This window comes from Nothobranchius furzeri, chromosome 12 (genome assembly GCF_043380555.1).
Source record: "Nothobranchius furzeri strain GRZ-AD chromosome 12, NfurGRZ-RIMD1, whole genome shotgun sequence".
NCBI classification, from domain to species: domain Eukaryota; kingdom Metazoa; phylum Chordata; class Actinopteri; order Cyprinodontiformes; family Nothobranchiidae; genus Nothobranchius; species Nothobranchius furzeri.
Window position 1 is genome coordinate 45,241,755 of NC_091752.1, and position 27,547 is coordinate 45,269,301.

General features: G+C 42.8%; 1 protein-coding gene across 1 annotated transcript in view; it reads left to right on the top strand.

Moving 5' to 3' along the window:
* The window catches only part of slc30a6 (solute carrier family 30 member 6), a 158,357-nt gene that overhangs the window by 18,182 nt on the left and 112,628 nt on the right, over positions 1-27,547 (top strand). Inside the window, exon 4 of the mRNA XM_054738519.2 lies at positions 13,601-13,685. Within this exon, the coding sequence (XP_054594494.2) occupies positions 13,601-13,685 (85 nt within the window). The remainder of the gene's footprint in view (positions 1-13,600; positions 13,686-27,547) is intronic.

Consider the following 27,547-nt stretch of genomic DNA (forward strand, 5'->3'; position numbering starts at 1 on the left):
TTGTTTTTGTGTTATTTAAAAGTTTGTAATTTTGTTTCTATTAATTACAGTCGACTAATCTGCAATTGCTAGATGTGTTTTTTTTTTCATTTGACACCAAATACAAGTTGAACCTAATTTATACTTCTCCGTCTGCGTTGAGACGGACACACGCAACACGATTATAGGTCTTTGAGAGGGTTCTCCAGCAGGCTCTCAAGGACTCTTCTTTAAACATCTGTCCAACGAGACGAAGAGCGCAAGTTTATGATTGGTCAGGATGCCACTGTTGTCAGCAGCGCCATCATTGCGCCCTCAAAAACAGAAAGAGAGCCGAAGATATCTAGCGGCAGATGCGGAGAAGCTGGAAGAATACCTCGTGGAAAAACTCTAAAAATATGAACGTTTTATTCCCCCATGACTGGAGGAGTGAAAAGATGCACAGAGAGCATTTTATTCGTGGACAGAAATGACTGGATACGTGGGTTTAGAGGTGGGGAACGCATGAAGAGGCGTAGGAGGATGAGGGACAAATTTGTCCATGTTAAAAAGTCTCTTAAATACAAAAAACACAATAAAGACACACTATCTTGGACCGGATACATGCCAGGATACCACAGAACAGCACTACGCCCTCTGTTGTCCTGGCGGGGAATTGCTTTGCAACGCTCCCCAGGGGACGGAGAAGTCTGAGAGCGAAACATCTGCCAGTGCGTGTCTCTCCCTTTGGAGCTGACAGAGAAGCTTAAATTAGACTTTAGGATCCTAGGAGGGTAAATACTGTCGTAACTCGCATTATTAAACTTATCTAACCTAACTAATGTATTACCCCACGTTTTAAAAGTAGTGTGCTGTGTTACTCAGTTACTGAAAACCTATTTGTTCTTTTTGTAATATATTACTCCCAGCCCCGTTCACAATGCTGTTGTTGCCTGGGGAATCTGTCCCGAAGAGACCCGGGCATCTGAGAACTCCTCTGTACTCACGAGCTGCCACTGGGTCATTATGTAAGTGTGTTTATGTTGGGGGTGGGCAGCTTCCCTGGAGACCAACAGCTGCAAAGGTTGTGTTTTAGAAATGAACCTCTGCAGGTTTGTGTCTCTTCATTGCTCTCTTTGTCCTTGTATGAGTCACGCCTCTGCTCATCATCATGACACACTTTTATTCTGCATGGTGTGGCCCTCTCTGATGATGTAACCAGAAGGAGCTTCTGATTTGATGGATCACCTGGTGACTGAGTGGAAGTGTGACCTCAGTATGGTGAAACATCTTTAGGGACGACAGGGCAAATCTACTGATGGACAGACGGGGGCAGCAGTGAGTCGGAACATCACGTCCCCCTCCGGGCCTCGAGCTGATGAATGTTTAGGGCCAAGCGCTGCCTCTGTGTTTGCACACACACACTGTAGGTCTCCCGTTCCTGTCGCTGGCTCTTCTGTCACCAGACGCCACGGTGCTGTCATAACACAGCACACCACAGTAATTGTAGATTTCACAGCACTTGGCGCTGCTCGCCACGGCGTGTGAGTCCAACACGAGGTGACAGGCCTAGACGTGCACGCGCGCTCACACACACACACACACACACACACACACACACACACACACACACACACACACACACACACACACACACACACATACACACATGCACACATGCACACATACACACACACACACACACACACACACACACACACACACACACACACACACACACACACACGCCCCTGTGCCCTTCTTCCATTTCTGGTTTCTTTGACACACAAACACCCGTTTCTCTTGGACCTCCACTCAGGATTTCGGGCACTGATGGACAAAGATGAGGTCATTTAAATCCATTCAGCAGTGTTGTTGCTCCAACGAACTGACTGTCCTCACCCTAAACCGCTACAGCATTGGTCATTTGTCCCAGCTCTGTGTTTTTATTTGGCTGGGAGCTGATTTGATGTGGCTGAGTAATAACGGTGATGTCTCAGCAGCAGGGCAGGAGGAGGGTCACCTTCATGCACCGTCGCACTAAAACCTCGGGAGGGCGATCAGAGCAGACCTCGGTTTACATTATGGCTCCCTCCTACAGTCTATATCAGGGTCTTTTAAAGACAAGCCTCATCTTTCCTCAGACAAAATACGTTCAGCTTCTGGAAAACATCTATTGACATTTAGTCTGAACCTCTGCTTGTAAATACGCAGCCATCTCCCAGAATCTGAGGTAGATTTGGTGTCAGGAGAGCCTGAAAGATAAAACTCACAGAGTCACAGAAATCATGTTTACTGTTCATACTGTAAGCTGCTACAGCTTTAAGTCTTTTCATGGACGCAGCTTAAAGATTTCACCACACCATATTATTTTACCATTTTAGCCATTCTACCACTACTTTTTTATACTTTCAATCATTTTGTTGAGCCAGCATGTGCAAAAATGACTCTTTACGAAGTTAATGAAGTGTCACTCACACCCCCACCACCCACCTGTGACCAGAATACCAGATTTGCACCTTCAGCCTGGTGGGGCATTCTGTTTGGCCTACTTTGTTTCTGCATCAGTGCAGAGACACGCAACGCCATTATTTGTTGGTGCAAGAGCTCTCCGACAGGCTCACAGAGTGTGACAGTCTAGACCACTTCTCTAACCATCCATCAAACGAGACTGAGAGTGCAAGCTTGTGATTGATCAGGACACAGCTTTTGTCAACCATACCACCATTCCGCCTTCAAAAACATAAGGAGAGCTGAAGACATCTAGCGACAGACATGAACTCTAAAATTATGAATGTTTTATTCACCCATGACTGGAAGAGTGAAAAGATGCTCAGCAAGTGTTTTATTTGTGGATGGACTCGAGGGGCCAAAGGGGTTGGGTGCAGTGTGTGACGGGTGGTAGTCGAGGGCGGGGACCTTGGCGGTCTGTTCCTCGGCTACAGAAGCTGGCTCTTGGCACATGGAATGTCACCTCTCTGGTGGTGAAGGAGCCTGAGTTGGTGTGTGAGGTTGAGAGGTTCCGACTAGATATAGTCGGACTCACCTCAACGCATGGCTCTGGCTCTGGAACCAGTTTCCTTGTGAGGGGTTGGACTTTCTATCTCTCTGGAGTTGCTCCCACTGAGAGGTGCCGAGCAGGGGTGGGCATACTAGTTGCCCCCCATCTCGGTGTCTGTACGTTGGGGTTTACCCCAGTGAATGAGAGGGTAGCCTCCCTCCGCCTACGTGTGGGGGAAGGGTTCTGACTGTTGTCTGTGCTTATGCACCAAACTACAGTTCAGACTACCCACCGTTTTTGGAGACCTTGGAGGGGGTGCTGGAGAGCGCTCCTTCTGGTGACTCCGTCGTTCTGCTGGGGGACTTTAACGCTCACGTGGGCAACAACAGTGACGGGAGAAGCAGTGCGCTACCAACACTATAGTGGGGACAGTGTGCTGCGGACCTCTACTCAGGGCGTTGTGGATCGGTGGGCAGAATACTTCGAAGACCTCCTCAATCCCACCGGCACGTCTTCCAGTGAGGAAGCAGAGTCTGGGGACTTTGAGTTGGCCACTCAAATCTCTGGTGCTGAGGTCACTGAGGTGGTTATAAAGCTCCTTTGTGGCAAGGCTCCAGGGGTGGATGAGATCCGCCCGGAGTTCCTTAAGGCTCTGGGTGTTGTGGGGCTGTGTTGGCTGACGTGGCTCTGCAATTTCGCGTGGATATCGGGGGCAGTCCCACTGGACTGGCAGACCAGTGGTTCCTTCTATTTAAAAATGGGGACCACAGGGTGTGTTCCAACTACAAGGGGGGTCACACTCCTGAGCCTTCCTGGTTAGGTCTATTCAGGGGTTCTGGAGAGGAGGGTCCATCGGATTGTTGAACCTCAGATTCAGGAGGAGCAATGCGGTTTTCATCCTGGCCATGGAACACTGGACCAGCTCTATACCCTTAGGGGGATCCTGGAGGGTGCGTGGGAATTTGCCCAACCAGTTTACATGTGTTTTGTGGATTTGGAGAAGGCGTTTGGCCGTGTCCCTCGGGGGGCCCTGTGGGGGGTACTCCCGGAGCATGGGGTACCAGGCCCTCTGATACGGGCTGTTAGGTCCCTGTATGATCGGTAACAGAGCTTGGTTTGCATTGCCGACAGTAAGTCGGGCTCGTTCCCAGTGAGAGTTGGACTCCGCTAAGGCTGCCCTTTGTCACAGATTCTGTTCATAACCTTTATGGACAGGATTTCTAGGCGCAGCCAAGGTGTGGAGGGCATCTGCTTTGGTGGCCTGAGGAACTGGTCTCTGCTGTTTGCAGATGATGTGGTCCTGTTGGCTTCATCAGAACGTGATCTTCAGCTTTCGCTGGAATGGTTCGCAGCCAAGTGTGAAGCAGCTGGGATGAGAATCAGCTCCTCTAAATCTGAGACCATGGTCTTGATTCGGAAAAGGGTAGAATGCCTTATCCGGGTCAGGGGTGAGGTCCTTCCCCAAGTGGAGGAGTTTAAGTATCTCGGGTCTTGTTCACAACTGAGGGAAAACTGGAGTGTGAGATCGATAAGCGGATTGGTGCTGCGTCTGCAGTGATGCGGGTGTTGTACCGGTCTGTCGTGGTGAAGAGAGAGCTGAGTCAGAAGGCGAAGCTCTTGATTTACCGGTCGATCTACGTTCCTACCCTCACCTATGGTCATGAGCTTTGGGTAGTGACCGAAAGAATGAGATTGCGGATACAAGCGGCCGAAATGAGTTTTCTCCAAAGAGTGGCTGCACATTTCCATCGACTTATGTAAGCAGCGGCTGACACGGATGGCGACTAGTGCACATGTGCGTTGAGCAGAGAGGCAGGAAGCAAAGACTATTAAATTAATCACTGACTATTTTTTCTGTTGACGTGATGCGTCGACTAATCGTGGCAGCCCTAGTCAGGAGAAGGGGTGTCGGGTACTGTTTATGAGAGTGAGAACGGGGGGGGGGGGGGGGGGGGGGGGGGGGCGCTTGGCCTGGCGACCCGCCAGGCTTATGACTGGGGAAGCCCCTGATTAATATAGTTATATTTATCCAAAGAGTGAATTTTACTCGTTTCTTTACAGTTTCAAGTAGATGTAGTTTACATTTCCTTTACTCAAGTTGAAAACTATTGCATCAGAAGAAAAATACATGTTTTAATCAACTAAAGTAAGAATAAAACTAAAACAAATTGGAAGACTAAATTGTGACTAAAATAAGAAGACATGTTGTCTAAATCCTGAGACTGAAACTAAATAAATAAATTTTTGCATTGCCTGTCCTACACCAGCTGAAACCACCTCACAACTAGGGCTATTGAAAAAAGTTGATTCTCATAAATATTCAAGAGGACCGATTTGTACATCCAAAGATGGATTTAACCCTTTAAGCACCAAAGTGTCATTGCTGACTTTAATGAGCCACAGCTGCAAATATGATCCCTCATGAAGTTACACCAGAAGATAGTGGAGATGTCTATCTTCAGTAGTCTGAGCAACACTTATGGGTGTGTTTATATTAAAAGTTTCTGAGTTTTTAGAGTTTGAAAACCGGGCTCCCAGTTACGGGAGAGGGTGAGAGGAGGAGACGAATGCAGCACATGTAGGGCCAATATAAGGTCTTCTCACTGTTGACTCTCTTTGTCTGGTAACGACTGACTCAGATTCAGAAGAAGAATATTGTCTCTCTGATGAAGATATTCTTCAGAACTCCAGAACAGGTCCAGAACTCTGTAACAAGGCTTCTAATGGCGCTTACACATTAGCGTCGGCACGGGTCCATACGATACCTAACGGCACCGGAATTTAGTTTCACACACAGCTCCAATTTGTGTTTTTGGTGTCAAGGCAACTCTTTTTCTTAGCCCATCTTCCCAGTGGTCAGACTGTTGTACCCCGACTTTGGAATGATCTTCCTTTATCCTTATGTAGCATTGACAGTATGGACACTTTTAACAAACAGCTAAAGACCCTTTTATTTAAAGCTGCTTTTACTTAGAACTCAAATGTGTAATCAACTTTCATTGGTTTTATGGTATTTTATAATTTCATGACTTTGTTTTTATCATTATGATTTTCGACATTAATATCTATGCTTTGATCTTTGTGAAGCACTTTGTGATTTTCTGTCTGTGATGAGTGCTATATAAATGCAACTTACCTACTTAATTACACACAACATGCCCTATAGGTTAGAAATTGTAAGTCGCTTTGGATAAAAGCGTCTGCTAAGTAAATAAACATAAACATACTTAACCCAACCATAACGCCTATGAAGCTCTGGTGGATCTTTTTAAATAAATTATAACCAGTGTCATTTGTATGTTGTAGTTTCTTTTAATCCTAGAACAAATTTGAGTTCCAAGCTGCAGACTTTTTCTTAATTTGAATTTATTTCTGCGTTGTAAGAAGTCAGATTTAAGATAAATGAGTAAAAATGACTTAGTGGGTCTGCTTTTGTTCAACAGTAATCCTGTTTTTCTACTCTGCACATGCTCTGAGCATGACCTTCCCTTGGGCTGGTGTTCAGCACTGATTCAGAGTGCAGCGGACATGTTCAGGCCTCATTCAGTCACATTTCACCTAAACCCTCTGCAAAGTGGGACGACTGAAGGCCGCGAAGATCAGCCTCTTCCTCTATGTCTTTTTTTTCTGGTTCTTTTTTTTCTTCATTCTTCATTATCAACGGTTTAAAATAATGTTTATAAAATAAACATGTATGAAGTGAATTTATCATTTCAGAGGTCCACATTATGCTATTTTGATTTACCTTTTGTCCATCCATTCATCCATTTTCTTCCGCTTATCCGGAGTTGGGTCACGGGGGCGGCAGCCTAAGTCGAGAGGCCCAGACTTCCCTCTCCCCAGCCACCTGGGCCAGCTCTTCTTGGGGAATCAGGGGTGGACATTAACTTCAAAAACCAACCAGCCAGCCGGGCCGGTAACTCTGAATATTTACCGGCCCCACCAAGAATCTACCGGCCCCACTGGTCAGCTGCCAAAACGAGTCAAAATAATAACAGAACTGTTTTAAATGTAATAAACCTTTATTTTGTACACATTCACAAACATAATAACGTATTCAAGTTTGAATTTGTTTGTTCCCTCAACAAAACACGATTTTGTCGTCGCATACTTCCGGCATACAACACAGTACATCACCAACTCCGCTTTGCTGTATTCGAGCCATCGGCTGTGTTCGAGATGAGCCAGTTCTGCGCAGACTAGACCAGCGGTGATCGGCGAGCAGTGCATGCCGGTTAGATTCGTGTCCGAATTGATGCCGACTTGCTCTGACGTCATGCATACGTAGACAACGATAAACTTGTGAGATCAAGGCGGCCGCAGATTTTGGAGCAAGGCGCTGCAGTTGCTCTCCCTCGGCTGCAAAACCTAGATGATGATGGGAAACGCCTGGCTCTCACCTGATCTAAGATCTGATTGGTTCATATTTTGATCCAAACATTCGGTGGTAGAACATGAAATGTTAGTTGTTCACATGTATTCTATAAATCACATATAGGCCATAAAGAGAAATGTGTTTTGTTTTCTTTTGTCACGTTTCCTATGAGCACACTAAACCTACAGCTGATAACCTTTAATTATTACAGTCAGGTCTTCATATACAATATATGATATCCACAAGCACGTGAGGATGTTTCAGCTGCTAACAGGCACCAGAATTAAAATTGAAAATTAAACAAATGTGAACGCTGACGCGATATCTTCAGCCATCGTCACCCCCGAGCTACACATGCAGGAAAATCCAAGAGATTCAACTGGCAGAAACAACTGGTTCACAGCATAGTCTCTCTCTCTCTCTCTCTCTCTCTCTGTCTCTCTCTCTGTCTCTGTCTCTGTCTCTCTCTCTGTCTCTCTGTCTCTCTCTCTGTCTCTGTCTCTCTCTCTGTCTCTCTGTCTCTCTCTCTGTCTCTCTGTCTCTCTCTCTGTCTCTCTGTCTCTCTCTCTCTCTCTCTCTCTCTGTCTCTCTCTCTCTCTCTCTCTGTCTCTCTCTCTCTCTCTCTCTCTCTCTCTGTCTCTCTGTCTCTCTCTCTCTCTCTCTCTCTCTCTCTCTCTCTCTCTCTCTCTCTCTCTCTCTCTCTCTCTCTCTCTCTCTCTCTCTCTCTCTCTCTCTCTCTCTCTCTCTCTCTCTCTCTCTCTCTCTCTCTCTCACACACACACACACACACACACACACACACACACACACACACACACACACACACACACACACACACACACACGTAGAGGAAAAGAGCTGAGAAAAGAGAGAGGAAATGGAGGACAAGTAGTTAAAAGAAAAACTACAGCTGAGCCGAGGCGCGCCTCAAATGGGGCGCGTCTGATCTGAACTGAGGAGCGGCGAGCAGCGGCCGGATTTCGTGAGCAATTCGCTTCTTGGCGCTTCGGGCGCTTCCGCGGCCGGTGTGTCCCCGGCGAAACGCCGGCTTTCAGCCACTCCCCCCGCTGCTTCCGTCTTCTCTCGCCTGTTTTCCAGGCGATGCGCTGCTCAACTCGAACACGGCCATTCTCTGTGCCTCCCTTCTTCTTTAAACCGCCAAGAATCATTCCACCTACGCACACGCTTCTCTGCTTCATACCGTTTCGAACTGTCTCGCTTCTCCTCACCAGTTTTAAAGCGTTTTGCTGGAGATTTCATCAAGAAATCCCATCCCTGTGGTGGCGCGATCTTTCTGCGTGCTTGTGTGTTTCTAGCGTGGTTCCACTTCGTCTTTAATAGTGAACTTATAGTTCACGTGACTATAACTAGAATGTGCAGTACGTGCACGAATCGTACAAGTGCAGAACGTGGCTAGAGGCGCGCAGGTTCACGCGCGCGAAACGAAAACGGCGGCTTCCTACAGGGCGGGGCCATGATGTAGGTGAAAGCCAGTGTGTAAATGACAAATAAGGCTTGGGCGCCACCCGGGCGGTAAAGCTTGGTTTATGCTTGACGCATTCACTTTCCACGCGGTGATGCGGCTCGCGGCTGGAACGCGCTTCACAACTCGCAGCGTTTATGGTTTGTGCGGCTCGTCTCTGCGGTGAGCCAATATTCTCCCAAACTGTAGGGGCAGCATGGAGCTCTACAGCATGCATCCAACACTACACCACAGTAGAAGTAGAAATCACTGTTTACAACATGGTATTTCAGCATTTTTAACAGCGTCCTCGTCTTTTCCGACGGTGCGAGCTATTTCTCTCCAAGAATTATTAACAACATGTTGATCACGGTGATCTCTGAGAGCTGAATCATACAAATGTCTGTATTTACGAACCTCTGCCGTGCCGGTCCGCCATGTTTTTCCGCGTCCGACCGTCCGCGTGGTTAGAAATTTTCCGAGGTGCGCGTTGCGGAAATCTTGGGCCGTGCGGAGACGCGGTGGAGGGGCGTGGTTGTTAAAATGATGCAAAATGACGCTACTTTTCCGCGCGGAGCCGTGCGGACCTCGCGGACGCGTCAAGCATAAACCAACCTTAAGTCGTCAAGTATTTACCGCCCGACGAGAAAATTTAGCGCCATTGGCGCTCGGGCGCTTTAACGGTCCACCCCTGGGAATCCCAAGGCGTTCCCTTGGTCAGGTGAGAGGCATAGTCCCTCCAACATGTCCTGGGTCTCCCTTCAGGCCTCCTCCGGTCAAAAATTCCCTCACTCTTGATCAAGATCCCAAGATACTTAAACTCCTTCACTTGAGGCAGGACCTCATCCCTGACCCAGAGAAGGCATTCTACCCTTTTCCTACTCAAGACCATGGTCTCAGATTTAGAGGAGCTAATTCTCATCCCAGCTGCTTCACACTCGGCTGAGAACCGCTCCAGCGAAAGCTGTAGATCGTGTTCTGATGAAGCTAACAGGACCACATCATCTGCAAAAAAGCAGACTCGATCCTCAGGCCACCAAACAGATGCCCTCAACACCTTGGCTGCGCCTAGAAATCCTGTCCATGAAGGTTATGAACAGAACTGGTGACAGACGGCAGCCTTGGCGGAGTCCAACTCTCATTGGGAACGAGCTCAACTTACTGCCGGCAATATGGACCAAGCTCTGACATCGGTCATATAGGGACCTAACAGCCTGTATAAAAGGGTCTGGTACCACATACTCCCGGAGAACAACCCCCCCCCCCCCCCCCCCCCCCACACACACACACACACATATACAGGGCCCCCGAGGGATGCAATCAAACGCCTTCTCCACATTCATAAAACTCGTGGAGATTGGTTGGGTGTACTCCCACGCATCCTCCAGGATCCCCCTATGGGTATAGAGTTGGTACAGTGTTCCACGGCCAGGACGAAACCACATTGCTCCTCCTGAATCCAAGGACTCCAGAACCCCTGAATAGACCTTACCAGGGAGGCTCAGGACACCCTGTGGTCCCCCTTTTTAAATAGAGTGACACCCACCCCAGCCTGCCAGTCCAGTGGAACTGACCCCGATGTCTACGCTATATATATATATATATATATATATATATATTTTTTTTTTTTTTAAAGTTTATTTTCATTTATTCACAATTAAAAACAAAACACATAAAAGGTTTGCAAAAAAAAAAAATGAAAAAAAAAAAAATTGCAGAGCCGTGTCAGCCAACAAAGCCCTACAGAGCCTTAAGGAACCCTGGGCGGATCTCATCCACCCCCAGAGCCTTACCACCGAGGAGCTTTTTGACCACCTCAGTGACCTAAGCACCAGAGATTGGAGAGCCCAACTCAGGTCCCTGGACTCTGCTTCCTTCGAAGGAGGTATTTTGCCCGCCGATCCACAACCTCTCAAGTAGAGGTCAGCAGCACACCATCCCCACTATAAACAGTGTTAGTAGCACACTGCTTTCCCCTTCTGAGGTGCCAGATGGTGGACCAGAATCTCCTCAAAGCCGTATGAAATTCTTGCTCAGTGGTCTCACCGAACTCTTCCCATGCCTGGGTTTTTGCCTCCTCTACCACCCAAGCTGCATTCCGCTTGAACTGCCAATACCTATCAGCTGCCTCTTTCTTCAGCTTGACAGCATCCCTAACCGCCAGTGTCCACCAGCAGGTTGGGGGTTGTCGCCACGACAGGCACCGACGACCCTTTGGCCACAGCTCTGGTCGACCATCTCAACAATGGAGGCACGGAACAGGGCCCATTTGGACTCAATGTCCCTTGCCTCTCCCGGAACGTTTTGGAAGTTTTGTTGGAGGTGGGAATTAAAGCTCCTTCTGACACGAGACTCAGACGTTCCCAGCAGACTCTCACAATATATTTGGGCCTGCCAGACTGGCATCCTCCCCCATCATTGTAGTCAACTCACCATCAGGTAGTGGTCATTTGACAGCTCCAATCCTCTCTTCACCCGAGTGTACAAGACATGCGGCCACAGCTCAGATGAAAAGACAACAAAGTCGATCATTGAACTGCAGCCTAAGCACATATGGACACCTTTATGTCTGAACATTTTGTCTCAAAGATGAGTTAAGTTAAACTTAATTGATGCCAATGTAAAATGAATGGCATGTCCTCCAGCACTTGTAGATTTAAAAGAATGTGCTGATATTTCTGTCCTGCATTGGATTGAGGAGCCATGTACTTTCACTGTGTATTGTGTGTATGTAAAGTAACACACCAAAAAGATTTTTCAGTTTGACGGAACAAGACTGGTCAATTCTTTAATAGTTTGGTGTAATGCTTCACCAGTAATGACATCATTTTTATGTTGCTTTTATAAAGTTCTGATATTTCTAAATTCATTTACACATGTAATGTAATTAAAGGCATGTTTTGAATCTACAGTTGCAATTAAACACTCATCCTTTAGAGGGGGCTGCCTCAAAAACAATACAAGTCTGAATCAGCAGTTGGCCTGAATCTGCGGACTCCGGGTCTGCAGCCATACACTATTGTAAAAGTCTTTTACTTTGAAAATTACTGGGGGTTTTACACTGAAACCGTTTGTCATTTCCTGTCTAGCCCTATGTTAAGTGCCGAAATTCACATGTCCCAGAAGCCACATGCGAAAAAATGGAACCCGTGCCTATTTATACCATACCATCGTACCACATTCATTTATAAAGCTCCTTTAACATGGCATTACAGCCAACCAAAGCGCTGCACATAATAAATAAGAACACAAAGCACAAAATAGACACATCGTAAAAACAATCTGGTTTTCTAGTCATAGCATTTATGAATTTTTACAAGTTGATTATTATTATTACAGATGTAGTTGAATTACACATAATTTAAATATATACACAACATGTGTAATTCAGAGCGTAAGTGGATTAGAAAATGGCTCCTTTATCCCCATTCACTTGCATTGGTTTTTTTGTTCTTATGGGCACTCAAGCGGGATCACATAACCCCGGTTCTGGCCTCTCTCCATTGGCTTCCTGTCTCTTACAGGATCCATTTGAAAATTTTACTTTTTGTTTTTAAATCCCTTCATGGCCTGGCCCCAGTTTACATCTCTGAGCTGCTGTCCACTTACGTCCCTGCCAGAACCATGAGGTCCAGCTCTCAAGCTCTTTTAACAGTTCCAAAAACCCGCTACAAGACTCGCGGCGACAGAGCTTTCTCTGTGGTTGGGCCCAAACTGTGGAACAAGCTACCTCTCAACATCAGGACAACACAGAATCTAGAGCATTTTAAATCCCTTCTTAAGACGCAATTTTTTGATTTGGCTTTTAATGCAGGCTGACTTGAGCATCTTAATAGTTTTTAACAGTTTTTATTATAGATTGTGACTGTTGTGTGCTCATCTTATTTTAGGTTTTTATTGTTGATTTGTTTTACCTTGTACAGCGCATTGGGTGTAGCTTTGCTGCTGGAAATGCGCTCTATAAATAAAATTGACCTTGACCTTGACTCATGAGCCGACCGGAAGGGGAGGAGACTTGAGCCTAATTTATACTTCTCCGTCTGTTTCGGTGTGGAGACACACAAAGCCATTATGCACTGGCACTCTGACAGGCTCCCAGAGGGTGATGGAGACGTGCCCAAATTTTTAACTATATGTCAAAAGTGACAGAGACCGCAAGCTTGTGATTGGTCAGGACACTGCTTCCTGTAAATTCATCAACAGCACTGCAATTGCCCCTTCAAAAAGTAAAGACATATTTAGCTGTGGACACGGAGCAGATTAAAGAATGCATAGCGTGAAAAGTCTGAAAATATGAATGTTTATTCACCCGTGACTGAAGGAGTACAAATAAATGCTGCAAGTGTTTTATTTGTGGTCAGAAATGACGAGAAACATGGTTTCAGAGGTGCCGATCGCAAGAAGAGGTGGAGGGGAATGAGGGACTAATTTGCTTTTGTTCAAAATCTCTGAAATACATTAAAACAATGTAAACACAATAGTCTCCCCCCGCAGAGATGGCGGAGAAGTATAAATTAGGCTTTAGGCTCCTTATACCAATGCAGACGTAAAAGTATAAATCAGTCTTCAGTGGTAGAGTCGCGTTGCAGTTAACCAATCAGAGGAGAGATGTTAGAATATCAGGACCAGGCTTCCCCACCCCTGCTGTACAGGGGAGCTGTTTGAACAAACCTTAAGAGGCCATCTGTTGCTGTAATCAGAGTATATTTTTCAGTCTTTTTTAGTTTATTGCTCATTTTTTAGTTTAAAGTTTTTTTTCTTCTTTTGTTGAAGTTTAACATATTTTTGTGTTTGTCTTTTCTAGTCATGGAGGATCCTGCTGTTCGGAGTTCTGAACCTGTTATGTACCGGCTGTCTGCTGATGTGGTGCAGCTCCACCAACAGCATGGGTGACTACACACACACATGCTGTAAAACAACAGTGGCATGCTGATAGACACATCCAGCTTGACAGACGCAGACAGACAGAAACACACTCTTTGAGACTCGGACGTTAACTGGCACAGATTCCTGTCCACACACAGTAAACTCAGATTGACATTTGCACACATTCATACAGCACTCTGGCTGTGTGTGTTCTGTAGCTGTAAACACACACTGTGAACCAATATTAGTCAGTCTGCTTGCTGTGTGGTGTCACATCGGGGGGTCTGGGAATATTCTGCTGCTTCTGTGTTTGAGGTGGGGGCCTCAGTCAAAATGTTGTTATTTAAAAGTCATTTTCAGGCGCCCCTCACAGCAGCTGTTTTTACTCTCCGGTGTGACTGTACTGAGAACACATCTGTCTTATTGACAAAAGCTCTCTCTCTCTCTGTCTGCCTCTCTCTCTGTCTGCCTATCTGTCTGTCTGTCTGTCTGAGTTGGACTGATAGAAAAGAGTGCCCAGGTACAAAGAATAACCTGTTAAATTCCGATGAACACCGCTTAACACTGCAGACTGAACATTAAATGATAAACGGCCTGTATTTGATATAGCACCTTCTAAAGTCCTGGAAACCCCCAAGGTGCGTTACAACACAATCAGTCATTCATCCATTCACACACACATTCACACGCATTTCCCAGTAGATAAGCCTGTCACCATAAAACATTTTTCTGGCTAATACATTGTCCCAGAAATTATTCTGATACACGATAATATTGTGTAAACTTGTGTAAAACCTGTAGAGTCTGTAGTAAAGAGGGTGAATGTCAGGGTTTCCCCCAGTGCTCTATAAGCCTGCTTGGGCCGCCGGGCTTTGCTTGACCTCCATCCAGGCTAAGCATCACTTGTTTATTTTTAATTAATGTACAAAATTAACTTTTTAAATATTTAAATGAAAAGGGGTTAAAGTCCGACTTTAACCACATCTGGTGATATTACCAGTCATCTGTAGAAAGCTTTAGGAAAGCACATCTCCAACACGTTGATGGAGCGGTTGGGGTTCGGGGGCCACAAAGAGGGGGCCTGCGGGCCGAACATGACCCACGGGTCTTCTATTGAGGACCACTGATCCAGAGCTTTCTTCTTTCTTTAAACATAAACATTACGACTTAACCGGAAGTGATACTTTCAAAATGAAAGAATAGAATAGAATAGAAATGTATTGTCAATAAACCAGCATCAGTACAACAAGATGTAGTTTCAGTACAACCATTTTCAAGATCAGACAAACATTACATGGACTACATAGACAGGAAATGGTTAACTGTGGTCACTGCACACACACAGCATCCATCTCCATGGGCGTTTCTCAATGTCAAGGCATCTGGCCTCACAAAACGATGTCTTGCGAGGCCAGATGCCTTGCTTACGAGGACACTGTCCTTCCTTGGTCAAAGAAAATGGTTAAATGGAAAAGACTTGCATCACATGACCGCGGCGGTCACATGCTGTCACATGACACGGGAGATGACGTTGTATTTTATACGTACAAGTTTCAATATGCACATATAACAAGCTTTTATTTTTAAAATTCTGTACATATTTGTCAAATTAAATATGTAAGCGAGTTACTACCTGCAAGCCACCAAAGCTGCAACAACTAGCATCTAACCAACCATATATAACTTCTTTGGATCCAAAAAAAGTTTCAGATATCAGCTAGCTGACTTACATTTAAACTTTAAATCTGCCCCAAAGTTACTGCCGGCTTCTGATCTGCCATTCTTTTGAAAATACTGCGTTGTATTCTGGGAATTTTTTGACCAAGGCCAGGCTACAAGACACCTCCTGTGTATCCTTGCTCAGCTAGCTAAACGGCTAACAAACGGAGAGCAGATGGCCCAGTAGAACATGAACATTGGAACACGTCTTGGCGGTTCCTGAAGACGTATCTCCTAGGCAACCGGGGCAGGGCCAAGACATCAAGGCAAGGTTCCTTGGCATTGAGAGACACCCCAATTTGTTCTGTGGGGCTTTTCTTTTTCACAGCCTCAAGGCTGCAAGCGCACCAGATTCAGATTAGAAGAGTGGTTTCAGGGCCGGCAGAGATAATATACTCTCTGTCTTGAGGTTCTTAGCCGGTATTCAGTCCTTCAGTGAATCAAATAATTGGGGTTTAATTTCTCCATACTGTGAAGTAACTCTGTCCAAGACCATCCATTTTGCACACCGGAATTTCAGCTAGAACCTCTAGTTTGCGAATGTCAGACTCTTAGCACTCCAGTCACCCCCGACTTTCCAAATTTCCGAAATACCAGAAATCCTTCTACTCAAATCATAAGAGATCTAGCAATCATAAATCCAAAAATCCATGTGTCTTCTTCGTTCTCCACAAACAGCTGGGAGAGGCATATACAGGTCCTTCTGAAAAAATTAACATATTGTCATAAAGTTCGTTATTTTCTCTAATGTACTGATAAACATTAGACTTTCATATATATTAGATTCATTACACACAACTGAAGTAGTTCAAGCCTTTTATTCTTTCAGATATTGATGATTTTGGCATACATCTCATGAAAACCCAAAATTCCTATCGCAAAAAATTTGCATATCATGAAAAGGTTCTCTAAACGAGCTATTAACCTAATCATCTGATTCAACTAATTAACTCTAAACACCTGCAAAAGATTTCTGAGGCTTTTAAAAACTCCCTGCCTGGTTCATTACTCAAAACCGCAATCATGGGTAAGACTGCCAACCTGACCCCTGTCCAGAAGGCCGTCGTTGACACCCTCAAGCAAGAAGGTAAGACATAGAAAGAAATTTCTGAAAAAATAGGCTGTTCCCAGAGTGCTGTATCAAGACACCTCAGTGGGAAGTCTGTGGGAAGGAAAAAGTGTGGCAGAAAACGCTGTACGAGAAGAGGTGACCGGACCCTGAGGAAGATTGTGGAGATGGACCGATTCCAGACCTTGGGGGACCTGCGAAAGCAATGGACTGAGCTGGAGTAGAAACATCCAGAGCCACCGTGTACAGGCGTGTGCAGGAAATAGGCTACAGGTGCCGCATTCTCCAGGTCAAGTCACTTTTGAACCAGAAACAGCAGCAGAAGTGCCTGACCTGGGCTACAGAGAAGCAGCACTGGACTGTTGCTCAGTGGTCCAAAGTACTTTTTTCGGTTGAAAGCAAATTTTGCATGTCATTCGGAAATCAAGGTGCCAGAGTCTGGAGGAAGACTGGTCAGAGGGAAATGCCAAAATGCCTGAAGTCCAGTGTCAAGTACCCACAGTCAGTGATGGTCTGGGGTGCCATGTCAGCTGCTGGTGGTTGTCCACTGTGTTTTATCAAGGGTGGGGTCAATGCAGCTAGCTATCAGGATATTTTGGAGCACTTCATGCTTCCATCTGCTGAAAAGCTTTATGGAGATGACGATTTCATTTTTCAGCACGACCTGGCACCTGCTCACAGTGCCAAAACCACTGGTAAATGGTTTACTGACCATGGTATTACTGTGCCCAATTGGCCTGCCTTCTCTCCTGACCTGAACCCTGTAGTGACATGAATGGCCTCATTTGTGACCCAAAGGTCACACTTCCCCAGCTATGTCGAGCTGGGTCAAATTGTACTTCTGTCTACAGATTATCCATCACAGGAGACGTAAAGTCTGCTAAAACCATCTTTAATCTGACTGCCTTTTATCTGTCTGCTTTTCTGTTTCAAGATGAAGGACACTTCAAGATTTAAAATAATAATTTTTAATAATCTCTCCACTGTTTTTTACAAAGTTCATAAATAATCATCATAAATAATTATCATGGTTCATTATAAATGTATTTAATTACTGAAATGACTTCTTATTCTTTGGTGAATTATAATTATTATTTATGATTATCAGTAATGTTTGATCAGTAACCAGAAGGTCATATACACTTCTACACACCATGCAGGGGACTGAATTCAGGGTAAAGGTAACTGCACCTCACATGTCTTTGCTCCATAACCAAAGCTTTCTATCTCTCAGAGGGCATGTCCTGAGTTTTAATAAAACCAAAAACTCCTCAGTTCGAGTTCAGTTCTGAACCAACCAAAAGCTCTCCATGGCACAAGAGTTCCCAGAGGATGCGGTCGGCCGCCCGAAGCCTCCACCTAAGCTGTTCTGTCACGCCGATAGAATTGCTCCAAATTAACGCCACCTGCACCAGCTGATGCAAAACTCCTTCAGAGTTATTGATTTTTTTAGACGCAACCAGTTCCATCAGTTGTTATGACCCGGAGACATCTCAGGACCGATTTGGTCGCACCAAGGTCTCTCTACCCACTTCTTGCTCGGAGGTCATCATCTCAACCTGACATCTCGGATCCAACAGGGGGTCTCCTAACTGGGTGAGGCAGACACTTCCGACAGATAGCTTCCGATAGGGCTGCTCAATTAATCGAATTTTAATCACAATTACGATCTGAGTTTTGAACGATTATACAAACAAAACAAGCCGATAATTTGCTCCTCCCACTTGCACTGCCATGAGTTGCAGATGAAGCGCTCCTCCCACAGTGTTGCCAACTTGGCGACTTTGACGCTATTTCCAACAGCTTTTCAGACCCCCTTTTTAAATCTTAAAAGTACCTAGCGAACACCTCAGAAACATCTCTGCTAACCCTTAGCTACTTTCTGGATAACTTTCGTTGACATTTCTTTCAGGTTAGCTAAACACTCCGCCTGCGCTCCGGACCATTCTTCGGGACATTAGGAAAGGGAATGATGTAGTGATGTGTCAGTCACTAAAGAAACAGCTCTCAGAGCCGGCTCTTTGTTGGAGTAACCAGAGTGAGTGACACACACACCGCACCTGCGGACTCCTGATTCACTAAAAACGGCTAAATGTGCGCGTGCGGCGCGCTAAACACACGTGCAGCTTGCCACTGATTGCTGTGAGACCAGGTTGGGGGGTGGGGGGTGCAGCTGTGGTTGGGACAATTATTACATTAACTAATGGACCTGTAAATAAATAGTTTATAAATAAGGTAGAAATAGATAGAATTAAGTTCCTCACGCTGATAAATAATAACTAATCTCTCTGAGGACACGGTGCTAGTGCACACTCGTACAGCACCTTGACACGACTCAATAAATGTTATTCAACATTTTGTGAACATCAATTTATTTGCGTTTATTTGTTAGAAATACCACTGTATAATTCTTGCTGACCGTATTTGCAAGATATTGGTATTTGGGTCTGTACTGGTTAGACTTAAATGAGTTAAGCCAAGGTCTATAGCCCTTGGGCCATAGACTATGAGCTATAAGTATATTGGTCTTTTTATACTGGGAATCAGGAGTTATTTTAGTGATCATCTTGTTTCTTATTTATTTTTGTCCTGATTGTGCCCTGAGTATTTTTATGACTGAATAAAAACAAATAAAATCAACATAAATTGAAAAATCGTCCTAAATAAACGAGATCTCACTTTCAGTCGTAATAATCGTGATTATTATTTTTGCCATAATCGAGCAGCCCTAGCTTCCGATGCTTTTCCTTTAAGAAGTTACTTAGTTCAGCTGCCAAACAACTCTTTCACCCAGAACACATTTCTCTCTCTGATAGGAACCTTCTGACATTCCATCCATGCATCCAAACACATGCATTTCAATTTAGCTTCCATTCAGACACAGGTTGCTTTTAATACCAAGTTTTAATATCAAAGCTGTTATAAATTGTCATTTTTAAATTGTCATCTTTAAATTGTTAGTAATAAATTCTTAACTTTTTAAACCTGACTCTTTGAAATGAAACACAGAGTGGTGTATATTTGGTTATTGAATAAGCAAAGATTCCATTAAGTCTTCTGTTTAATAAATAAACTTTTGCTATTAATTAAATTTCCTAAATTAAATATTAATCTTTGGATTAAATATAGACCAAGAAAGTTGGTGTATGAATTTCTATCGATTGTATGAATATCCTGGATATTTATACATGATATAAGCTTCATATGCTAATTTGTTGATCTTTCTCAGGATCTAATAAAGCTGATGGCAAACAGCGTTAAATCCTAGTATGTAGATTGTCAACGCTGCAACCCCATAGAGAATCTGTGGGATATTGTGAAGAAAAAATTGAGAGATGCAAGACCCAAGACTCTGGATGAGCCGCTATCGAAGCATCCTGGGCCTCCATAACACCTCAGCAGTGCCACTGTTTGATTGCCTCCATGCCACGCCGCATTGAATTAGTCATTTCTATAAAAGGATTCCCGACCAAGTATTGAGTGCATAACTGAACATAATTATTTGAAGGTTGACTTAAAAAAAATTGAAAACACTTTTCTTTTACTGGTGGAATGAATTATGCTAATTGTTTGAGATAGGAATTTTTTGTTTTCATGAGCTGTATGCCAAAATCATCAATATTAGAAACAATAAAAGGCTTGAACTACTTCAGTTGTGTGTGATGGACCTAATATATATAAAAGTCTAATGTTTACCAGTACATTACAGGAAAATAATGAACTTCATCACAATATGCTAACTTTTTGAGAAAGACCAGTAATATTCCACACCTTCCAGGAGACCAAAGTATACCCCACTGGGTGCAGTCCATCCAGACGAGATGGAGCCCCCTGCTTCATTGCCATTGTTGAAAAAAAAAATCTTGTCAATCGCATTGACAATTTTGCCCTTCTGTCCTTCTGAGTGGCAAAGCTCTCGATTAGCTTTTTATTGAAGTCAGGAATGTTTGTGACAAGCTTTTTTTCCATGGAGAGCATGGCAAGAGCATTCAGCCCATCCTGTGTCATGGTGTTCCTCAGGAAAGTCTTAATCCTCTTTAAAGTAGATAAATAAAAAAACAACAGATAAGTACATAGGAAACACTTTAATAGGAAATAATGTCATCAGTATCCTCTTACAAATGTCATATTTCCCAGTTTTTGGGACAATAAAACATTTCTGATTCTCAATCAGATGTTTTTACATTTGAAGTAAAAACATCTAATTGAGAATCAGAAATGTTTTATTGTCCCAAAAGCTGGGAAATTTGTTTGCTGCAGCAGAAGTGTAACAAGTAAACTGGAATCAGATTGATGAATGTACAAATTTACATGAAATACACATTTACGTGATTAAATATGTATAATAAGTATGTGTGTTGAAATTAGTTTTTACAGTTATTGCACATTAAACATGTTATTAAACAAATGTCCCGGTTTGTGGGACAACCAAGGATTTCTGATTTGTCTTGTTCACAGAAATGTAATGCACAGCTTACCTCTGCACCCAGCTGCTGTTGTTCTCCCTGGCCAAACGTCCTCCGTTTCTTCCGTTTCCCTCGTCAAGCTGCATGGCAATGTTAGCTCTGCCTAGCATGGCTAGCTTCACCGTGTTGTTGTCCATGTGTGCCCAGGATGACTCTGTTTCTTCACCTTCTCAGAAAAATGTTTCGTGTCTGTAACTCCTGACTCATCCATGCCTTATCTGTCCCAGCCGTTTTGAATAACAAACACGGAAAGCAAAATAACTCATTAGCGTGATTGCATCCAGCTAGCGAAGCCTTCCTGGTGTACCAATTTCGGGAGAAGCCTCGTGTGTACAGTTTACCTCTCTCCTTCTCCTGCTGGCTTATCTTTACGTCGGGCTGATCTGGTCCAAGCTCTTTGACATAAAGTTTTTCCACCATAGTTCTCCTCTCGAACGGATACTGGAGAAGAGACCGAACTGAATTCAGTGGCTGCTGAGATCCGGTATCCATGCTGGTTGTAGTCACTGGCGGCGTCCATGTTACATCTGCGTCACGACCAAAAACGACTCTGCCGAGTTCTACCGAACACCAACGAAACCTTTGGCGGTAGCTCTATCACCCATCATGCTTCTGAAACAACGTCGACGCTGATTGGATACATTCCCATTCCTACCCTTTGATTTTCTTGTCAACAATTGGACGGCTGGTCCCATCCTGTTTGGGCGATTGAAACACAGCCCACAGCCTCCACCGCTCGGCAGAGACCGGCAGAGACCAATATAGATATATATATATATATGATTTATTTTTGTTACAAAACACACAATTAACTTAGAATATGTGATTATTGCTAATTTTATTTATTTAATTGTTTTTAAATAAAAATTAAAAACACTGGGGAAAACTGGGAGGGCGGTGCCCTATCGCCCTCTACTGGCCAGCTGCCACTGACAATATCGGTATCGGTTCGATAAATTAAACCGGACCGATATTAACGATATTTTTTCCATCTCATCTCCATTTGTTTGCCAGTTTAAGAGGGTGAGGGGGGTGATGTGTATTTGTTTAGTCATGTTAACAATGTATTAAATCATCTCAGAAGCATAAATGTGTGTGGTGTGTGTACATAATAACGTAAATTCTGCTTTAATCATTTTCATTCTGTACAAAATCTGCTGATTTTAGAAGCATTAATGTCAGTATATCGGTATTGCCAAATATCGGTTATCGACCATAAAAGTGATCTTAATATTGGATATCGGCATCTGCCCCAAATTTACATATCGGTGCATCACTAGTTTTCAGGAGAAATGCAGAGAAGCACTCTAGTAGACAGACAGGACAAGAGCCTTGGGAAATGATGAGGGAGAGGAGAGGAGAGAAAGCATCTTTGAGTGCCAGAAGAATGTGGTAAAAGTCTGTACTTCAAAATAACACTAACCTAAACTCTTATTACCCTTACTTACTAGGCATGACAGCAATCAAATATTAAACAGACTCTCACAAAATATAACCTAAACCAAAATATTAACAGCATTATGACCACTAATTCGTGTTGGTTCAGCAAATCTAGCTTTTCAATTCAGCATTAGATACACTTTGTTTTATAGCTCTGCTTTTTCCAACATTTTTAGACAAGGTGACGGCAAGCAAAAGCAGTCAATACTGTAAATTCAGTACACTGATTACAAGTAAATGAGTGTTATGAAGTAACCAATAAGCTTTCAGGTTGTAGGCTTGTTGGTCACTGAAGCCTTTGAGCCAGTGATTAACATGGAACATGAGGCAATAATTGGTGGGTTTACATGCCTTTACTGGCTGCTAAAACATGAAATGCCCCATCATTCAAATTATAAAGCCTTGCTTGATTTTGCCAAATTACATGGCTGTGACTATTCCTCCAAGCTTCAGGTAAATTATTCGAGTGTGCTTTTTGTTGTGTGGACGATCAAAGCACTTTACATTTTAAGTGTTATATGACTCTTTCAATCTTTTTGTAGCAAAAATAGGGTTAGAGTTAACCCACATCCTGCAGGTTTAGTTGTGCTCACAGAGATCCGTTTGGTCTGTTTGTGTGTGTCGCAGGTTAATTTGATTGTAAACATGTGCATATCAATGCTGCCTGTCTTGTGGACCAAGAGTCGCACATCCAGACGTGAACTGAGACGGCGTGTTTATGGCCTGAGACTCAAACCTGAGATCCTCTTAGGGACTCAGAAAAATGCTATCATGAAAAGAACAATGTGCAACTTGATCCTCAGCCTGCAGAAATGCACACAGAGACTCACACAGACACACAGGGGCAGCGTCAAGTGTCGCACATGCAGGAAGTCGAGATCAGAGGTATTGAACAAACAGAAGAAGGTGACACCGCTGTCGATACTCGGTCCAGATGAGGAGATACAGGGCAGACAGTGGCCTGGTCTCACTTCTGTCAGAGCTTCACCCTGGAAACAACAACCTGTGTTACCTGGGCGCACAAGATAACAACCATGATGTCATACAAAGTACTTTTGTAATGAACACTACTGAAATTCCTGAATAGGGCTCCAGCTATTGAATATTTTAATATTGGAATATTCTATTGAACCCTCCATCGATTAATTGGCGACATTTCAAATTAAACGAGACTGTGGTCTGCTGCTAAAATTATGAAAATAAAACAGCTAAATTATAAAAGGCTCAATAATATATAGTAAATTGGTGTTGTCTCTCTTTCCCAGCTGATATTTATAGTGTAAAGTATTTGATGGAACAAAAATTGACTTACATTTCATTCACATTTTAGGTTTGTATTAACCTCATCCTAGTCAAAATAACATATATAAATATATTCACATATAATCAGTAAAATGTATTTATCTCATTAACACATTCAGTAGTAAGCTACTGGAAATGTTAATAAAGTTTAATTTCTACAGATAATAATAATAATAATAATAATACATTTTATTTCAACAGCGCCTTTCTGAACACTCAAGGACACTTTACAGAGATAAAATACACAACAATAAAAGATAAAACAGCATAAAACAAACAGACAGATTGGAGCAACGAGAGTAATTATTGGAATGCTAGACGGAACAGGTGAGTTTTGAGTCTGATTTTAAAGAGAGTGAGGGAATCAATGTTACGGAGGTCAGGAGGAAGTGAGTTCCAGAGCTGGGGAGCAGAGCGGCTGAAGGCCCTGCTCCCCATAGTGACCAGACGGAAAGGTGGGACTGAGAGGTGGATGGAGGAGGAGGACCTGAGGGAACGGGTGGAGGTTGAAGGATGAAGGAGGTCTGAGAGGTACGGTGGAGCTAGGTTATGGATGGCTTTGAATGTATATAGCAGAATTTTGAATTGGCAGAACAACAATGTAATGGTGCAATATATATTTTATTATGTTACGGGTTGGCATCATAATCCAGTCTAAATTGTTTTTATATGTTAAAACATTTGTGAATTACATGCTACAACGGCTTGTGTCAAGTCTTGCCTTAAATTGTGTAGAATCCCTGCTTGAAAGGGATGGCTGTGTCATTGCAGTGTTATATGACTGGGTTTTACTCAAGGACCACACAATTTTTCCTTGTCGTCTTCATTTTATTTTGTAGTTTTTTTTAGAAGGTTTAGGATTGTGGTTGGTCTCGTGCAGGTAAAAACCTCGAAAACAATTCAAACAAGAAACATGTAAATGCAAATGGTTACGACAAACCCATACTATACATTTTACTAAATTCAAATTGCACAAATACTTAACTGAGAACCAACAAAATAGTACATTTAACAATTAACTTCAAAAGAATTGTTTTTATTTTAACTATTTAAATGTTTTTATAATTTATGCAAAATTGAACAACCTTTTAATTCTCTAATTTATGCAGTGCAAATATCTTAAACATGTTTATTGGTTTTTAAATTAATTAATGATCTGAAACTTTTAGCTCAATCCATCTAAAATTTACAAAAGCAGATGACAAAGTCTATCAAATGTTGCTAACAAAGTCTTAAAACATAGTGCTTTGCAGTGCAAACTATTGATGTCTAACAATATGGCCATGCCACATCACCATGCTAGTAGGCCGGTGGCTAAGCTACAGCCAACCAGAAACAACTCCAGTGATAAAGTTTCTTAAGTTTCTCTCTTACCGGCTGCCTTCCTGCTGCTTGAATCAAGACTCTGCCAGCTCCACACAGGCTTGCCACATAAGCAAAAAGTGCTTCACATGGGCCAAGGTTTGGTACCTGTGATTGTCAGACTACTAAAACTGGGCGTCGGCTGGTGCATCACCTTTTATAGTCCTGATCCTACCACCGCCAAACACAGTTCCACCATAATTGTTTCCAACTAATTTACATTTAAGCAAACGTTCCTTCCCCATTTACCTTCTTTTATTAGACTTCAAAAGAATGTATATATATTATATTTCTTAACAAAACAGCTTGCCATATCTCTGCTGTGGTGTGTGGAGCTGACATATATGCAGATAGACCCACAGGAAAGGCGGTCGCCATTTTAGATCGGTCAAGCTTCCCGCGGACACGAATTATAATGGAAGCAGTGAACGGGATGGCCAAGCTCTGTGTGCATTATTCCTGCTCTAAATGGTGGACTATTGAAACCAGGGCTCGGGAAATTACTTATCACAAGTAAGTTTGAACATTTTTGTTGTTTGTATTTTGTAAATATAACTTTGCTGTGCTGTATTTGTGTCCACCAGCAGCACCTCCTAGTCAGCTAACGTGCGTAACGTTTAAAATGTCTGCATACCTGCATGCGTCGGGGTAATTCCAGTCTGTCAGAATGACCAACAGCCTTGAGATTTTCCCGTCAAAATAAACAATCAAATACACAAAATATCCAGTCTACGTGATTCCTGCCTACATTTAACTTTTTGCCTTATTATGAAGATGGCATGGCAGCCCTTCACGCAACACGAGTGTACTGTTGCTCACAACACACAAAGCGACCGATGCTTCCTCTTTTCATACACCCAGATATCCCATCATGCAATGTGCTACTGCACCCGATACGTCATCTGACAAAGACCGATGGGTTCTAAGCCAACTAGCACTAATCCCCTCCACCAGCTCCATCCCTGTCTTTGCCATTCCTTAACTGACCCCAACCCTCCTGCACACTCTCGTTCCCATGTCTCGTCAGTTCATCATCTCACTTGAACCGGGACAACTAATTAAAGACGCAAGAAAAATAAAAGATTTGCATCAAAAATTTGCAGTCATTGAAAAAGTCAGTAAAATTTTTTTGTATCACAACATCACTTAATGGAAAAATTTCAATCTTTTCCCCTGTTTGGATCTAGAGAACACAGTCGTGAATATGAAATGTGGTTTTCTGTGTTACATATTCATTAATTTCATGAGTAAAAGAAGGAAAAGTTTTAGGTCAATAAACCACATCAATTTTAAGGTAATTTTCCAAATAGGGTTTTTGGGTATGCTTATGAGCATCTTTGCAAAGTTCTGTGGAAATACATCAAACACATTAAGCTGATATAAACTTTTTGGCCCTTTTATAGGTAAATATTAAAGTAAGTTTATATATGTATGGCTAACATCTCAGTCCCTATGAGAACCCAGAGTTTCAACTTTCAAACTTGAAACATGGTGGAGATTAGGTCAAAGAAGTCATGTGCTAGCTAGAACAAGTAATTAGTCATTGTGTCATTCGCACAACTTTAAATGTTTTTGTATGTTCTTTATCACATTTAGTCATTGTTGTCCACAGATTACATGTACAAAGTCTCAAGTTGATTGGGCGAAGAATGGAGTTGTCACTAAAACTAGATTTTGTGTTTATTGCGAGATAGCTGTGGCCTTGATCAAGTCATTCAAATTCAATAAGTGATGCAAATTTAACAATGAAAGAACTGGTTAGATTTGAGTGGATTAGGTCTATGAAGTGATGATTATCAATGTTTTTTCTTTAGCAATAGCGCCCCCTAGATGTTGGGGTTATTAATCTTTCAGTCTAAGAAATGGTGGGATTTTTCTGATAGACTACAATGTTGGTTCTGTTACAGCGTTAGAGATTATTCCATCCAAGCGTTCTTTAGTTGAAAACTTGCATACCCACCTAAAATAAACTTACTTTCATTAATTAATAAATTTATTAAAAAAATAATAAATAGATAAAATAACTGTGACTTCTTGATAAAATACCAAAACAAATGTCAGATAGTGATTTCTACTTCTGGAATAAGATCTCTTAATTTCAACAACCCTAGATGGGATTTTTTTAATACCAAAAATGTTACTATTAATTCAAATATTTCTACATTATTTTTCCTAAAATCATAGAAAATTCATAATTAATCAATCAATTCCATGAATATCTTTTGTTCGTTCTTGCTGTGTTTGTCTTAAAATTCCATTTTTGGTTCATTTTTAAACACAGATAAGAAAAACCTTATCTGTGTTTAAAAATGAACCAAAAATGGAATTCCCTGAATATTCTTAGTCAATCATAGGGGTTTACAATCTTAGTTAGCTCATGATTTCATTCGATTTCGATTCAGGGTCCATCAATTCGATTAAATGATTATCATGATTACCACTATTTTTGGTGCATTTTTTCACAATAACGTTTTTTTTCATGTTATAGCTTTTTGATACTTAAAATTAATTCAGAACACATTATTTC